The sequence below is a fragment of the Pristiophorus japonicus genome, chromosome 5, assembly GCF_044704955.1.
Source record: "Pristiophorus japonicus isolate sPriJap1 chromosome 5, sPriJap1.hap1, whole genome shotgun sequence".
Lineage (NCBI taxonomy): Eukaryota > Metazoa > Chordata > Chondrichthyes > Pristiophoridae > Pristiophorus > Pristiophorus japonicus.
In genome coordinates, this window is record NC_091981.1 from 215578141 (window position 1) to 215593155 (window position 15015).

The 15015-nt window shown below is 42.3% G+C and overlaps 1 protein-coding gene across 1 annotated transcript in view; it reads right to left on the reverse strand.

The window, feature by feature from the left end:
- Positions 1–15015, reverse strand: part of akap9 (A kinase (PRKA) anchor protein 9) — a 353045-nt gene that overhangs the window by 37158 nt on the left and 300872 nt on the right. The window contains exons 37-40 of the mRNA XM_070880224.1: positions 14781–14945; positions 12697–12853; positions 8944–9166; positions 493–643 (exon numbers count right to left, since the gene is read on the reverse strand). Of these exons, the coding sequence (XP_070736325.1) occupies positions 493–643; positions 8944–9166; positions 12697–12853; positions 14781–14945 (696 nt within the window). The remainder of the gene's footprint in view (positions 1–492; positions 644–8943; positions 9167–12696; positions 12854–14780; positions 14946–15015) is intronic.

Here is a 15015-nt window from a genome sequence, read left to right on the forward strand (position 1 = left end):
TGGCATAAAGCATTTTTCTGCAACATTCAAGTACTTTAATTTGTTCAGTGAGTGCTTCATCTTATCTGACAGGTAACATCAATGTACAAGATATTGTCAGTCACCCGCATCACATACAGGTGCTTGAATGAAATTCCATGGGGCAGAGGCACTGAGGATGCAGGTAGTGTTGTGCAGAAAATCCTTTTAGCATTATACATCATGAAGACAGTTGTAAAATATTACTTACAAAAATTTTTAAATTTGTTCCTTCTAAAATTATTTTAGTGACTAAACTCAAAATGTTAATACCATTGTTTTATTTTTGACTAGATTTGCTCATAAATATGACCTGAATTCAGAAAATCTACTGATAACATTTTATGGCTTATACTAAAATTTGGTTAAGCAAACAATTAAATAAGTTTGGGTTGGGGAGGGGGCAAGAGAGGTGGCAGTCAATAAAACAAGAGCACTGAATCATATCTGATAAGACAACAAAAGCATACAAACCTCCAATTCCTCTCGTTCTTGCTCTTCCTTTCTATCCAGCTTACACTTTTCCTTGTCAAGTGCCCACTGCAGTTCCCGTGCTTTCTTCTGTTCATTTGCCAGTGCATCAGTTAGCATATCTACTTCAGCTGCCTTATCAGTTAACTCGACTCTAAAAGAATTTAAATAGTCAATGGAAGCAGTTATTTTGTGGTTAATGTTTTAAATTTATGATACATTAAAACTTTAATAGCTTTTCTATTTAACTTTAATTTAGCTTAAAATAAATGTAACTTTTCTTTAACACTAGAATAGTAAAAAAATATGATAATTACATGAGCTACTTGGCTGATTTCAGATAACTTCTGATAGTCTTGAGTTTAAAAAATCCACAATGAATTAGCAATTATAAAAATGAGATATATGTGCCACTTTAACAGTAGGGACACAGGAGATTAAGAACATCAGTATCAAATATAGTAGGAATAATATAAATATATCACCCTTAATTGAGAACAGACAAGGTAAGGAACTTACAGAAAATGAAGCTTAATTCAACATTTTCTGCAGCCTTACAACTCCCCCCAGAACTCTCTGTTCTAGCGACTCCCCAAGGGTCAGTTTTGGGTCAATTACTCTGCAATTTTTATAAATGACCTAGACTCGGGTGCAGGGAGCAGCATTATAAAGTTTGCAGTTGATACGAAACTTGGGAAATTTGTAGATCGTGATGAGGCTTTCAGGATGACATGGGCAGAAGCATGGCAAATGGAGTTCAGTACAGAAGTGTGAAGTGATGCACTTCATCATCCACATGTAACTGTCCAACTCCCTTTTAAAATTATTTATGGAAGAAGACTACTATGGAAAGACAGTATACTATAAATGGCAGGATTTTGAAAAGTGTGGATGAGCAGAGAGACCTTGGTGTCCATATAGACAAATCCTTAAAGATAGCAGGGCAAGTTGATAAGGTGGTTGAAAAAACAGGGTTACTGGGTTTATAAATAGATAAATAGAATATAAAAGCAGAGATCATGCTAGAACTTTATAAATCACTGGTTAGACGTCAGCTGGAGTATTGTGGACAATTCTGGGCACCACACTTCAGGAAAGATGTAAAGGCTTAGAAAGGCTACAGAGGAGCTTTACAAGGATGTTACCAGGGATGAGGGACTTCAGTTGAGAGGTTGGAAAAGTCAGGGCTGTTCTCCTTGGAGCAGAGAAGGTTAAGAGGTGATCTAATAGAGGCTTTCAAGATGAGAGTTTTTGATAGAGTAAATAGGAAAAAAATATTCCCTCTGGTAAGTGGGTCAATAACTAGGGGGAATAGCTTCAAAATCATTGGAAAAAGATCTAGAGGGGAGATGAGGAGAAATGTTTTCACTCAGAATTGTCGTGATTTGGAATGTTCTACCCGAAAAGGTGTTGGAAGCTGATTCCATAAATAATTTTAAAAGGGAGTTAGATAGTTAGATGTGGATGAGGAACTTACAAGATTACTGACTAAAAGCAGGGATGTGGGACTAAGCACAACTGGTCTTTCAAAGAGCCAGCACAGGCACGACGGGCCAATGGCCTCCTTCTGTGCTGTAAGTTTCTATGATTTCTATGATTCTGGTCTCTTGCCCTTCCCTGCCTGCCTTCACCCTATTATTGGTAAGCTTTGCTTTCAACTGCCTAGGCCCATCCCTCTGGAAACACAGCATGGTTGGTGCACTGAACTACAGACCTAATTATCAGAACGACACTCCATTGACAGGCTTTGCATCAGCAGTGGAGCATCGCAAAATGTATCCTCTAGTCAAACAATATATTTGGAACAGAAAATTCATGTCTAAAAGAAATGAATCTTATCCCCCATCATTAGAGGAATTGAGTGTAATATCTCCAAGTTTGCAGATGACATTAAACTAGGTGGCAGTGTGAGCTGTGAGGAGGACGCAAAGAGGCTGCAGGGTGACTTGGACAGGTTAGGTGAGTGGGCAAACGCATGGCAGATGCAATATAATGTGGATAAATGTGAGGTTATCCACTTTGGTGGCAAAAACACAAAGGCAGATTATCTGAATGGCGGCAGATTAGGAAAAGGGGAGGTGCAACGAGACCTGGGTGTCATGCTACATCAGTCATTGAAAGTTGGCATGCAGGTACAGCAGGCGGTGAAGGCGGCAAATGGTATGTTGGCCTTCATAGCTGGGGGATTTGAGGATAGGAGCAGGGAGGTCTTACTGCAGTTGTACAGGGCCTGGTTGAGGCCTCACCTGGAAAAGTGTGTTCAGTTTTGGTCTCCAAATCGGAGGAAGGACGTTCTTGCTATTGAAGGAGTGCAGCGAAGGTTCACCAGACTGATTATCAGGATGGCATGACTGACATATGAGGAGAGACTGGATCGACTGGGCCTGTATTCACTGGAGTAGAAGGATGAGAGGGGATCTCATAGAAAAATATAAAATTCTGACAGGACTGGACAGGTTAGATGCAGGAAGAATGTTCCCAATGTTGGGGAAGTCCAGAACCAGGGGACATAGTCTAAGATAAAGGGGCAAGCCATTTAGGACTGAGATGAGAAGAAACTTCTTCACTCAGAGTTGTTAACCTATGGAATTTCCCTACCGCAGTGTTGTTGTTGATACCAGTTCATTGGATACATTCAAGAGAGAGTTAGATATGGCCCTTACGACTAAACGGATCATCAGAACATAAGAATTAGGAACAGGAGTAGGCCATCTAGCTCCTCGAGCCTGCTCCGCCATTCAACAAGATCATGTCTAATCTGGCCGTGGACTCAGCTCCACTTACCCGCTCGCTTCCCATAACCCTTAATTCCCTTATTGGTTAAAAATTTATCCATCTGTGATTTGAATACATTCAATGAGCTAGCCTCAACTGCTTCCTTGGGCAGAGAATTCCACAGACTGACAACCCTCTGGGAGAAGAAATTCCTTCTCAACTCAGTTTTAAATTGGCTCCCCTGTATTTTGAGGCTGTGCCCCCTAGTTCTAGTCTCCCCGACCAGTGGAAACAACCTCTCTGCCTCTATCTTGTCTATCCCTTTCATTATTTTAAATGTTTCTATAAGATCACCCCTCATCCTTCTGAACTCCAACGAGTAAAGACCCAGTCTACTCAATCTATCATCATAAGGTAACCCCCTCATCTCCAGAATCAGCCTAGTGAATCGTCTCTGTACTCCCTCCAAAGCTAGTATATCCTTCCTTAAGTAAGGTGACCAAAACTGCATGCAGTACTCCAGGTGGGGCCTCACCAATACCCTGTACAGTTGCAGCAGGACCTCCCTGCTTTTGTACTCCATCCCTCTCGCAATAAAGGCCAATATTCCATTCGCCTTCCTGATTACCTGCTGTACCTGCAAACTAACTTTTTGGGATTCATGCACAAGGACCCCCAGGTCCCTCTGCATCGCAGCATGTTATAATTTCTCCCCATTCAAATAATATTCCCTTTTACTGTTTTTTTCCCCTAAGGTGGATGACCTCACATTTTCCGACATTGTATTCCATCTGCCAAAGCTTAGCCCATTCGCTTAACCTATCTAAATCTCTTTGCAGCCTCTGTGTCCTCTACACAACCCGCTTTACCACTAATCTTTGTGTCATCTGCAAATTTTGTTACACTACACTCTGTCCCCTTTTCCATGTCATCTATGTATATTGTAAACTGTTTTGGTCCCAGCACCGATCCCTATGGCACACCACTAACCATCGATTTCCAACCCAAAAAGGACCCATTTATCCCGACTCTCTGGTTTCTGTTAGCCAGCCAATTCTCAATCCATGCTAATACATTTCCTCTGACTCCGCGTACCTTTATCTTCTGCAGTAACCTTTTGTGTGGCACCTTATCGAATGCCTTTTGGAAATCTAAATACACCACATCCATCGGTACACCTCTATCCACCATGCTCATTACATCCTCAAAGCATTCCAGTAAATTAGTTAAAACATGATTTCCCCTTCATGAATCCATGTTGCGTCTGCTTGATTGCACTATTCCTATCTAGATGTCCTGCTATTTCTTCCTTAATGATAGCTTCAAGCATTTTCCCCACTACAGATGTTAAGCTAACCGGCCTATAGTTACCTGACTCTTGTCTGCCCTCTTTTTTAAACAGAGGTGTTACATTAGCTGCTTTCCAATCCGATGGTACCTCCCCAGAGTTTAGAGAACTTTGGTAGAATATAACCAATGCATCTGCTATAACTTCCGCCATCTCTTTTAATACCGAGATGCATTTCATCAGGACCAGGGGACTTGTCTACCTTGAGTCCCATTAGCCTGTCCAGCACTACCCCCCTAGTGATAGTGATTATCTCAAGGTCCTCCCTTCCCATATTCCCGTGCCAGCAATTTTTGGCATGGTTTTTGTGTCTTCTACTGTGAAGACCGAAGCAAAATAATTGTTTAAGGTCTCAGCCATTTCCACATTTCCCATTATTAAATCCCTCTTCTCATTTTCTAAGGGACCAACATTTACTTTAGTCACTCTTTTCCGTTTTATATATCAGTAAAAGCTTTTACTATCTGTTTTTATGTTTTGCGCAAGTTTACTTTCGTAATCTATCTTTCCTTTTTTTATTGCTTTCTTAGTCATTCTTTGCTGTCGTTTAAAATTTTCCCAATCTTCTTGTTTCCCACTAACCTTGGCCACCTTATACGCATTGGTTTTTAATTTGATACTCTCCTTTATTTCCTTGGTTATCCACGGCTGGTTATCCCTTCTCTTACCTCATTTCTTTTTCACTGCAATATATATTTTTGTTGAGCACTATGAAAGAGCTCCTTAAAAGTCCTCCACTTTTCCTCAATTGTGCCACCGTTTAGTCTGTGTTTCCAGTCTACTTTAGCCAACTCTGCCCTCATCCCACTGTAGTCCCCTTTGTTTAAGCATAGTACGATCGTTTGAGACACTACTTCCTCACCCTCAATCTGTATTACAAATTCAACCATACTGTGATCACTCATTCCGAGAGGATCTTTTACTAGGAGATCGTTTATTATTCCTGTCTCATTACACAGGACCAGATCTAAGATAGCTTGCTCCCTTGTAGGTTCTGTAACATACTGTTCTAAGAAACAATCCCGTATGCATTCTATGAATTCCTCCTCAAGGCTACCCCGTGTGATTTGATTTGACCAATCGATATGTTGGTTAAAATCCCCCATGATTACTGCTGTTCCTTTTCCACATGCCTCCATTATTTCCTTGATTATTGTCTGCCCCACCGTGAAGTTATTATTTGGGGGCCTATAAACTACGCCCACCAGTGACTTTTTCCCCTTACTATCTCTAATCTCCACCCACAATGATTCAACATTTTGTTCATTTGAGCCAATATCAAGGGGTATGGTTAGAAAGCAAGAAAGGGGTACTGAGGTGAACGATCAGCCATGATGTTATTGAATGGTGGTGCAGGCTCGAAGAGCCAAATGGCCTACTCCTGCACCTATTTTCTATGTTTCTATTGGAGTATGGATCACAGGTTGACGACTCCTACATTGCTTATAAACTGATGTAGTTTATCGCAAATACATTAACAGGCTTTATTGATGGTCACTGTTAGGTTATTCGGGGAAGAAAACTTGTGTCAGTTTCTGGTGTGAAATGGCTATGGCGATCTGAAAGTGCACCCTAAAATTTTGCCCTCAGGCCCGACTGAAATTGGGCCTCATTTGCACTAACCCAGTGAACTGTGGACACCAATATGGTGTTTAGATGCAACTTGCCAGTCGGGGCTTAATTGGCAATTCCGGCTAGCATCGATGCTAAGCCAGCCCACATGTAAGAACTTAGTGGGGGGGATAGTAGGTGGATTGGAGGGACACGCACAAGCTGGAAGCAGCCCATAATATGTTTATGGAGCCAGAATGAAAATATTAAACAGTTTTCTTACATTTTTTTTTTTTTTGAGTAGCCTTCAGCGGTCCCTTTAAGGATTGCTGGTTAGGCCGCGCAAGATACAATACATCATCATCATCATAGACAGTCCCTCGGAATCGAGGAAGACTTGCTTCCACTCCCAAAGTGAGTTCTTTGATGGCTGAACAGTCGGATACGAGAGCCACAGACCCTGTTACAGGTGGGACAGACATTCATCGAGGGAAGAGGTCGGTGGGTCTGGTTTGCCGCGCGCTCCTTCCGCTGCCTGCGTTTGGCCTCTTCATGCTCTTTGCATTGGGACTCGAAGAGCTCAACGCCCTCCCGGATGTACTTTCGCCATTTCGGGCGGTCTTCGGCCAGGGTCTCCCAGGTGCCAGTGGTGATGTCGCACTTTACCAGGGAGGCTTTGAAGGTGTCCTTATAACGTTTCCGCTGTCCTCCTTTGGCTCGTTTACCATGAAGGAGCTCCGCATAAAGCATTTGTTTAGGGAGTCTCGTATCTGGCATGCGAACTATGTGGCCTGCCCAGCGAAGCTGATCGAGTGTGGTCAGTGCTTTAATACTGGGGATGTTCGCCTGGTCGGGACACTGATGTTGGTGCGCCTGTCCTCCCAGGGGATTTGCAGGATCTTGCAGAGACATCGTTGCTGATATATCTCCAGTGACTTGAGGTGCCTTCTATACATCGTCCATGCCTCAAATCCATACAGGAGGGCGGGTATTACTACAGCCCTGTAGACCATAAGCTTGGTGGTAGATTTTGAGGGCCTGGTCTTCAAACACTCTTTTCCTCAGACGGCCGAAGGCTGCACAGGCGCACTGAAGGCAGTGTCTGCCTTTGTTGATAAGAGGCTCCCGAGATATGGGAAATGGTCCACATTGTCCAGGGCCACGCCGTGGATCTTGATGATTGGAGGGCAGTGCTGAGTGGCGGTGACAGGCTGGTGGAGGACCTTTGTCTTACGGATGTTAAGCATAAGGCCCATGCTTTCATATGCCTGAGTGAATACACTGACTATATCCTGGAGTTCAGCCTCTGAATGTGCGCAGACACGGTACAACAGGGCGGAGCATGTGTGGCACAATCTGGGTCCTACAATCGGCGTTAGAACCCCTATTTGCATATTTAAGGTGCCGAATGCCCATTTGAAGAAGTATGTGCCCAGCACACCTAAAGATTTCACTGACCCAATTTGGCAATCGCCACATTTACAGGAAGTACAAGTTCAGGAGATCATGGCCCGGAATTCATCCCCCAGCATCGAGTTAATGCCCAAACAGATGCAATGATATTGAATTACCCCCCCACCGCCCATGCCCAAATGTTTAATCAGAGTATTATATTTTCATTACTCTTTGGAAATTGGCAGATAGCAATCATTAAAAGATCTATAAACAATGATCTTTTCCTACTTCTGCAATGCAGATATCACATTGTAAATTTGAAAACAATATAAACATCAACAAAACATTATTTTAAAATGAAAAAAAGCTTTTTGCTTAAAGTAGAAATTTCCAGGTTATAGACTTAGACAATTTGCTTGATTGAGCTAGACCAAGGGTGGGCAATTATTTAGGCTGGAGGGCCACTTAAGTTTTGGAGAGCTATTGAGGGCTGCACACCAATGTTCTGCTCAAAGTTGTGCAGCCGCACACTAATTGCGAGGTCCTGCGCAAGCTGCTCACCAGTACCTGCCGCTGGAATAGATAAAGTGCTGCTCGGTCGCTCAACAAATTTAAAGGGATTGGGCACAAAAATAATTAGAGGGAACATAGCATAAACATAAATTCAGATAGTAGTCAGACACTAACTTAAATACACCAAATGTAGTGTAAAATAGTAAAATCTTCTGTTATTAAATGAATGAAATGAGTGGTCAATCGATCGATTACAGGTTGTACTGAAAGTCTATGTGGCTCGAGTCTGCGAGGCCTCCAATGCAAGAGGTGTTCTTTTCTGTGTGTGCTGAGCACGAGAGCCCAAGGCTTCCTGGATCGTGTTACCTGGAGTCCTTGTGCTCCGGGATCCATCCCGTCTTTAATACGGTGATGAGAACTCCCGTCGTCATACTCTGGGTACCAGGAGACAAAAGATGAAGTGCCAGTCTCTTACTTTGGTAAAACTAAGAGTTGCCAGGGCTCGGATTGTGGGGCGAGTTCAGGGCTCGGAGTGTGGGGCGAGTTCTTTCTACCATAAAATTAAGAGTCGCCAAGATGAGCAGCCATAACTCGACAGAGGATGAGCATCCAGTGTGCACGCGCAGCAGTGCCCCCACCAGCCAGCGATAAACGGCGGATTTGCCGGGTTTCAGAAAAGTGGTTCACGGAGCCAGAGCAGGAGAGACACGCAGAAGGACGTTAGGCCCGCTCTGAGACACAAAAGTGCATCAGACAAAGAAGCAGCAGTCCTGACAGCTTTATTATAATTTTTTTTTAAACTGACCTGGTTCAGGGTTGCAGCTTAGCCCCCCAAGGCGCAGTAACCCTGAATGAGCTCCTCTCGGGGCCACTGGTGAGCCGGACACTGGCGGGCCATATTTTGCCCACCACTGAACTAGATACTCAATTACCTTAGCATCTCCAACTCTTTAAAGTGCTTGTGTTGTGCCTTGAGTGTTGTTTTAAGTTCCAATTTTGTTTGAGAAAGCTCGTTTTTCAGCTCTGCTGCTAGCATCTTCTCTGCATTCAGGTGGTCTTGGAGTTCAGCACCCTTTTCTTTGAGTGTACTCAATTCCATCTGTAACTCGAGAACCTGAGCCTGCTTCTGTTGCAAATTGTTTCCCAGTAGTTCCACTAAAAGTGAAATGATACATTAGCTCATCGTTACAAATACAAACTTGAGATATGAATAAAGATAAGAACATAAGAAATAGGAGTAGGAGCAGGCCATTTGGCTCTGCTCTGTCATTCAATCAGATCATGGCTGATCTACCTCAACTCCACCTTCTTACACTAGCCCATATCCCCGAGTCACCTGGTATCCAAGATCTATCGATCTCAGTCTTGAATATATTCAACAACTCAGCATCCACAGCTCTCTGGGGTAGAGAATTCCGAAGATTCACAACCCTTTGAGTGAAGAAATGACTCCTCATCTCAGTCCTAAATGACTGACTCCTTATTCGGAGACTGTGACCCCTAGCTTTCTATTCCCCAGTCAAGGGAAACACATACTCCCAGCACCTATCCTGTCAAGCCCCTTAAGAATTTTACATGTTTCAATTAGATTACATAGGATTACATAGGATATACGAGACAGAAATAGGTCATTTGTCCTAACCAGTCCATGCCGGCGTTTATGTTCTACTCGAGCCTCCTCCTGTCTTTCCTCATATAAATCTATCAGCTTAACCCTCTATTCTATTCTCCCTCATATGCTTGTCTAGCCTCCCCTTAAATGCATCTATACTATTTGCTTCAACCATTCCCTGTGGTAGCGAGTTCCACATTCTCAACACTCTTTGGGTAAAGAAGTTGCTTCTGAACTCCCTATTGGATCACTTCTCATTCTTCTAAACTATTGGGAATATAGCCCTATTCTACTCAATCTCTGCTCATAGGAAAATCCCCGCATCCCAGGATTCAGAATAGGGAACCTCTGTTGCACTCCCTCTAAGGCAAGTATATCCTTCCTTGGTACAAAAGCAAAATACTGCGGATGCTGGAAATCTGAAATAAAAACAGAAAATGCTGGAAATACTCAGCAGGTCAGGCAGCATCTGTGGAGAGAGGAACAGAGTTAACATTTCAGGTTGATCACCTTTCATCAGAAATGGAAAAAGTTAGAGATGTAACAGATTTTAAGGGGCAGAAAAAGGGTGGCGGGGAGGAAAGAACAAAAGAGGAGTTGTTCAATGTGAGAGCACATTCAGTCAGGCGGAGGAGGGTGCTTTGCAGAACACCTCCACTCAGTCCATAGGTGTGACTGAGCATCCTGTCACTTTAATTCTCCGCTCCACTCCCACTTTGACCTCGGTCTCTTACTGTTCCAATGAAGCTCAACGTAAGCTCGAGGAACAGCACCTGATGTTGAGTCCAGAAGTCTGTAAAGTGCCTAATGGAATGATGGGAGTTCAACAATTTCAGACCATAACGTCTGTCTACATTTTTTGACATGACAACTATTGATGATTCTGCCTTTCCCATTTACACCTCTTCTAGACTCATCTTTTATTTCTTTACTTGTCCCATTACCATCTCCTTTTGCTTTGCACTGTCATATCGTTTGCCATTTAATCACTGCTGCCTGCCACCCTATTTCAGACCTTCCTTTTTGTTCTTTTCTACCCTCCCCCTGTTCCTGCACTTGCTTAAAATCTGTTCCATCTCTAACTTTTTCCAGTTCTGACGAAAGGTCATCTACCTGAAATGTTAACTGTTTCTCTCTCTCCAGATGCTGCCTGACCTACTGAATATTTCCAGAATTTTCCTTCCTTGGTTAAGGTTACCAAAACTGTACGCAGTACTCCAGGTGTGGTCTCACCATGGCTTGAAATACATACTCCCTCATTTTAAAGTCACACAGTCTATCCTTATTTTATTTTGATATATGACAAAACTTGTAGCAATTTGGGAAAAAAAGTGAAGTATAGTTGCAGCTCAAGAGTTTCTCTGCAGTACAAGTTGAGGGGCTACAAAATGCAAAACTAAGATGCCACAGTGCCTTTAGTGGCAAGAGGGTATAATTACACTGACAAATTTATATAGACTCCTTTCATTATAAATATAGATTTATGAACTTATAATAGAAATAGTTGACAAGAAATGCATGCAAAAGTAAGACATTTATATATATATATAAAAAATACACATATGTAATATACACACATAGTAATATACACACACACATATATATATATATATTATATATATATAATATATATAATATATATAAAATGGACAATCTCCAATGATGTTGCACAGTGAACCAAGACAAAATTCAGTATTTAGGTAAAATGAGATTAGAGGGTGGGGGATATAAGAACATAAGAAATAGGAGCTGGAGTAGGCCACTTGGCCCTTCAAGCCTGCTCCGCCATTCAACGAGATCATGGCTGATCTTCTACCTCAACCCCACCTTCCCGCACTATCCCCATATCCCTTAATTGCCAAAAATTTATCGACCTCTGTCTTGAATATACTCATCCACTGAGCATCCACAGATCTCTGGAGTAGAGAATTCCAAAAATTCACAACACTAAATGGCTAAATGGCCTACCCCTTATTCTGAGACTGTGACCCTGTGTTCTAGATTTCCCAGTTATGAGAAACATTTTCCCAGCATTAACCCTGTCAAGCCCCTTAAGAATTTTATATGTGAATAATTGGACAAGGGCATGCAGACAATTACTCCCATTTTAAAGCCATTCATTCAGTCCTTAATTTTATAAATTTTCCTGTCCATAGTTATAATGGGACATTGCTTATGGATGGTCATGCTGTAATTATACCCCTACCCCATGGAGATGGTGCAGCATCACCAGTGTATGAGGATGCAATAACAGTGTGGCAAGCTTACATGGGTAGTTTGCATTATTAATGTGTACATAGAAATTTATAATGCAATATTTATCAGTAGGATAGTAGAAATCTAAAAATCTAATTAGATTAAGTTCATGTAAAATTGATTGTGGGAAAGAAACTCTATCCTGATGAAATCTTTACTATCAAGGGACTCCCTTAATTATCTGATTTGCTTATTCTCTACAAATTTTGAAATGTGACTGTTAAATTAAAATCTGTTATATACATCATTGTGGCATATTAAACTTTATATTTTGGCATGTTTGTGGTAACTAATTTTACATTTAACAAAATATACATTAAAAGTACTATTGATGGGAAACCAGTACTTCAATTTAATTGACTTGTAAGACTTGAATTTAAATGCCCCACTTAACATCCAAAAATAAGTTCTCCAAACAATGTGTCCTGTCAGCTGGTACTCAACAGCACTGATTATAGAAATAAAGCAATTTGTAACTCAGACCATTTTGTACTTCTTGCTAAATGAGTGTTTGAGGCAGCATGATGTTCAGAGAGGCTAATTATAAGAGTTTACATATGCAAACATTCATTGTCATTCGTGTTGAAGCTCTGTGTTTCTCTTTCCCACCCACTCACCTCTCCCCCCGCAAATATTTTTGATTCATTATATGATGGCATATCCTCTAGAAATAAACCACGACCAAAGAGGAAGAGCTCAAATCACAGAAAATCTTAGCGGTCATGGCACAAAATCAAATAATTCTTAAAACTCTTTACTATGACATACATATGATCACTAGTATAAATTATGCATCATCAGGAACCTTCAAAATCACCTTCATTTCTTTGTGCACTGTGTTTTTCCACAATCATGGGCTTCCTGTCACCCTGTTGGGCTCTTTGCAGATAAGACCAAAGTTCACGTATTTCCATCATCATGCTATTTCTATCTGCAGTCATTAAATGTTCCACATCAGCTCTCCTCTGGGATTCCTGTTGCAAGTAGAAAAGGAACAAATTCTATCATCCATGCCTTTGTTTCCTATTCATCTATTGCAATGCTCTCATGGATAGCCCCCCACCTTTCATAAGCTGAGCTCATCGAAAACTCTGCTGCCCATATCCTAACTCTCACCAAGTCCCGTTCAACCATCACCCCAGTGCTCGCTGATCAACATTGACTCCTGGTCCGGCAACTGCTCGATTTTAAAATTCTCATCCTTGTGTTGCAATCACTCCATGGCCATGTTCCTCCCTATCTCTGTAACCTCCTCCAGGCTGACAACACTCCAAGATTTTTGTGCTCCTCTAATTCTGGCCTCTTGCACACCCCGAATTTTCATTGCTTCACCATTGGCGGCAATGTTCTCTCTCAGGTGCGTGGCGGCTGGGAGGTCCCGTGCAGGCCGCTCACCAACTACTGCCGCTGGAAAAGATACCGCGCAACAAATTTAAAGGGACTGCGCACCAAAATAAATTAGAGGGAGCTCTGATTGGCGGCTGTACCTTCAGCTGTCTAGGCCCTTAGCTCTGGAATTTCCTCCATAAGCCTCTCAACATCTCTCTTCTTCTTTAAATCACTCCTTAAAACCTGTCCTAATAGCTCCATGTTAAATTTTGTCTAATAATGTTTCTGTGAAGCTTCAAAAAAACTCCCACTTACACTTTCTTTCTAAAGTTAATTTTCCATCTAGTACCATACTTTACCACCAATTCCATGAGTCATTAACTACTAATGTGTAACTTCTGAAGTTTTGTGAAAACCCAAGCATATACTAGTCATTGAATTATATTTTGTGCATATCAGCTGGGTGTTTTAATTTGCACTATTTTGAAGGGCAGGGGAATTATCCCGGTGCCCTGGCCAATTTTTATCCTTCAATCAACGTCATAAACAGATTATCTGGTCATTATTACATTGCTGTTTGTGAGAGTTTGCTGTGTGCAGATTGGCTGCCACGGTTCCTATATGACAACAGTGACAACATTTCAAAAGTACTTTACTAGCTGTAAAGCGCTTTGGGACGCCCTGATGTCATGAAAGACACTATATAAATGCAAATCTTTCTTTAAGAATATACAGGACCACAAGCTAAACTAAAATAAATATCTAATTTAATGAGAATCTTGCGAATACCTGTGTCAGATAGATTTAGCGCTTCAGCAGCTTTACTATCATAGGGGACGAAATCCTTCACTGGATTTGCAGCACACAATTCGAATTAGTGATTCATTTTGCGCCGGCACAGGAAACTCCGGAACTGGTGTGGATTTGCCCTCTTTTAGGAAAAAAAAATGGTGGGGGCGGTAACCGTGCATTCTTGCTGCACTCGTGGCGTGCGCCGCTCAGCGCCTGCTACTCACATCAGTGCGATGCTGATGCGCTATGTCGCAACGTCCTCCCCTTCTCTTAAAGGGGAGGGCCGCTGCAATCTGAGCAGCACCTTCAGTACCACCCACTGGGCCACAAGGGAGAGTGTCGGCTGGGCCATCGGCCTGGCACCAAAGGGATGCCGGACTGCCTGTTGGCGGCCGAAACAAAAAAGATGGCAGCTGCCATGGTGGTACATCCCCTTTTAAGGGCGCCACAACAGCTTCTCGCACTGAGAATTTCCCTGCGGGGCGCAAAGGGGTCGGCACGGGGCAATAAGAGGTTAGGGCACAAAGGAGTCGGTACACACTGCGATGATGTCTTCGCTGGGGTCCAGAGCAAACCCCTTTTCGCCCGCCGACTCCTGGGGACAGCTCGGTGCGCAGCACCCAGGCTAAAACTCCAACACACCCTTATCGCCAGTGCAATGGGGCAATTTCAGCTCCATAATGTCCAGTATTTAAATAGGGCATCCAGAAAACCAGCAAAACATATTTCTCAGAAAATTAGAATTTAAAGATAAAGTCACATTTTATTAAGGAGAAATACCTGTTTTTTCATCAAGTTCAATAATGTCATTGCATCCATACTATTCAAGGATGAGGCTTGTGCATGAAGAGCAGCCATAAATACATCACTTTCTTTGTTAAAAACATGCTGCACAGCTTGGAGAAGTTCACGCCGCCAGTCTGTGATGTTTTCAGATGATAAAGCCTGCAAGAGACATAGCTAGTATTTTACGCATAACTCTACTTTCAGGTAGATGAAAGCTAGGAATGTGGAT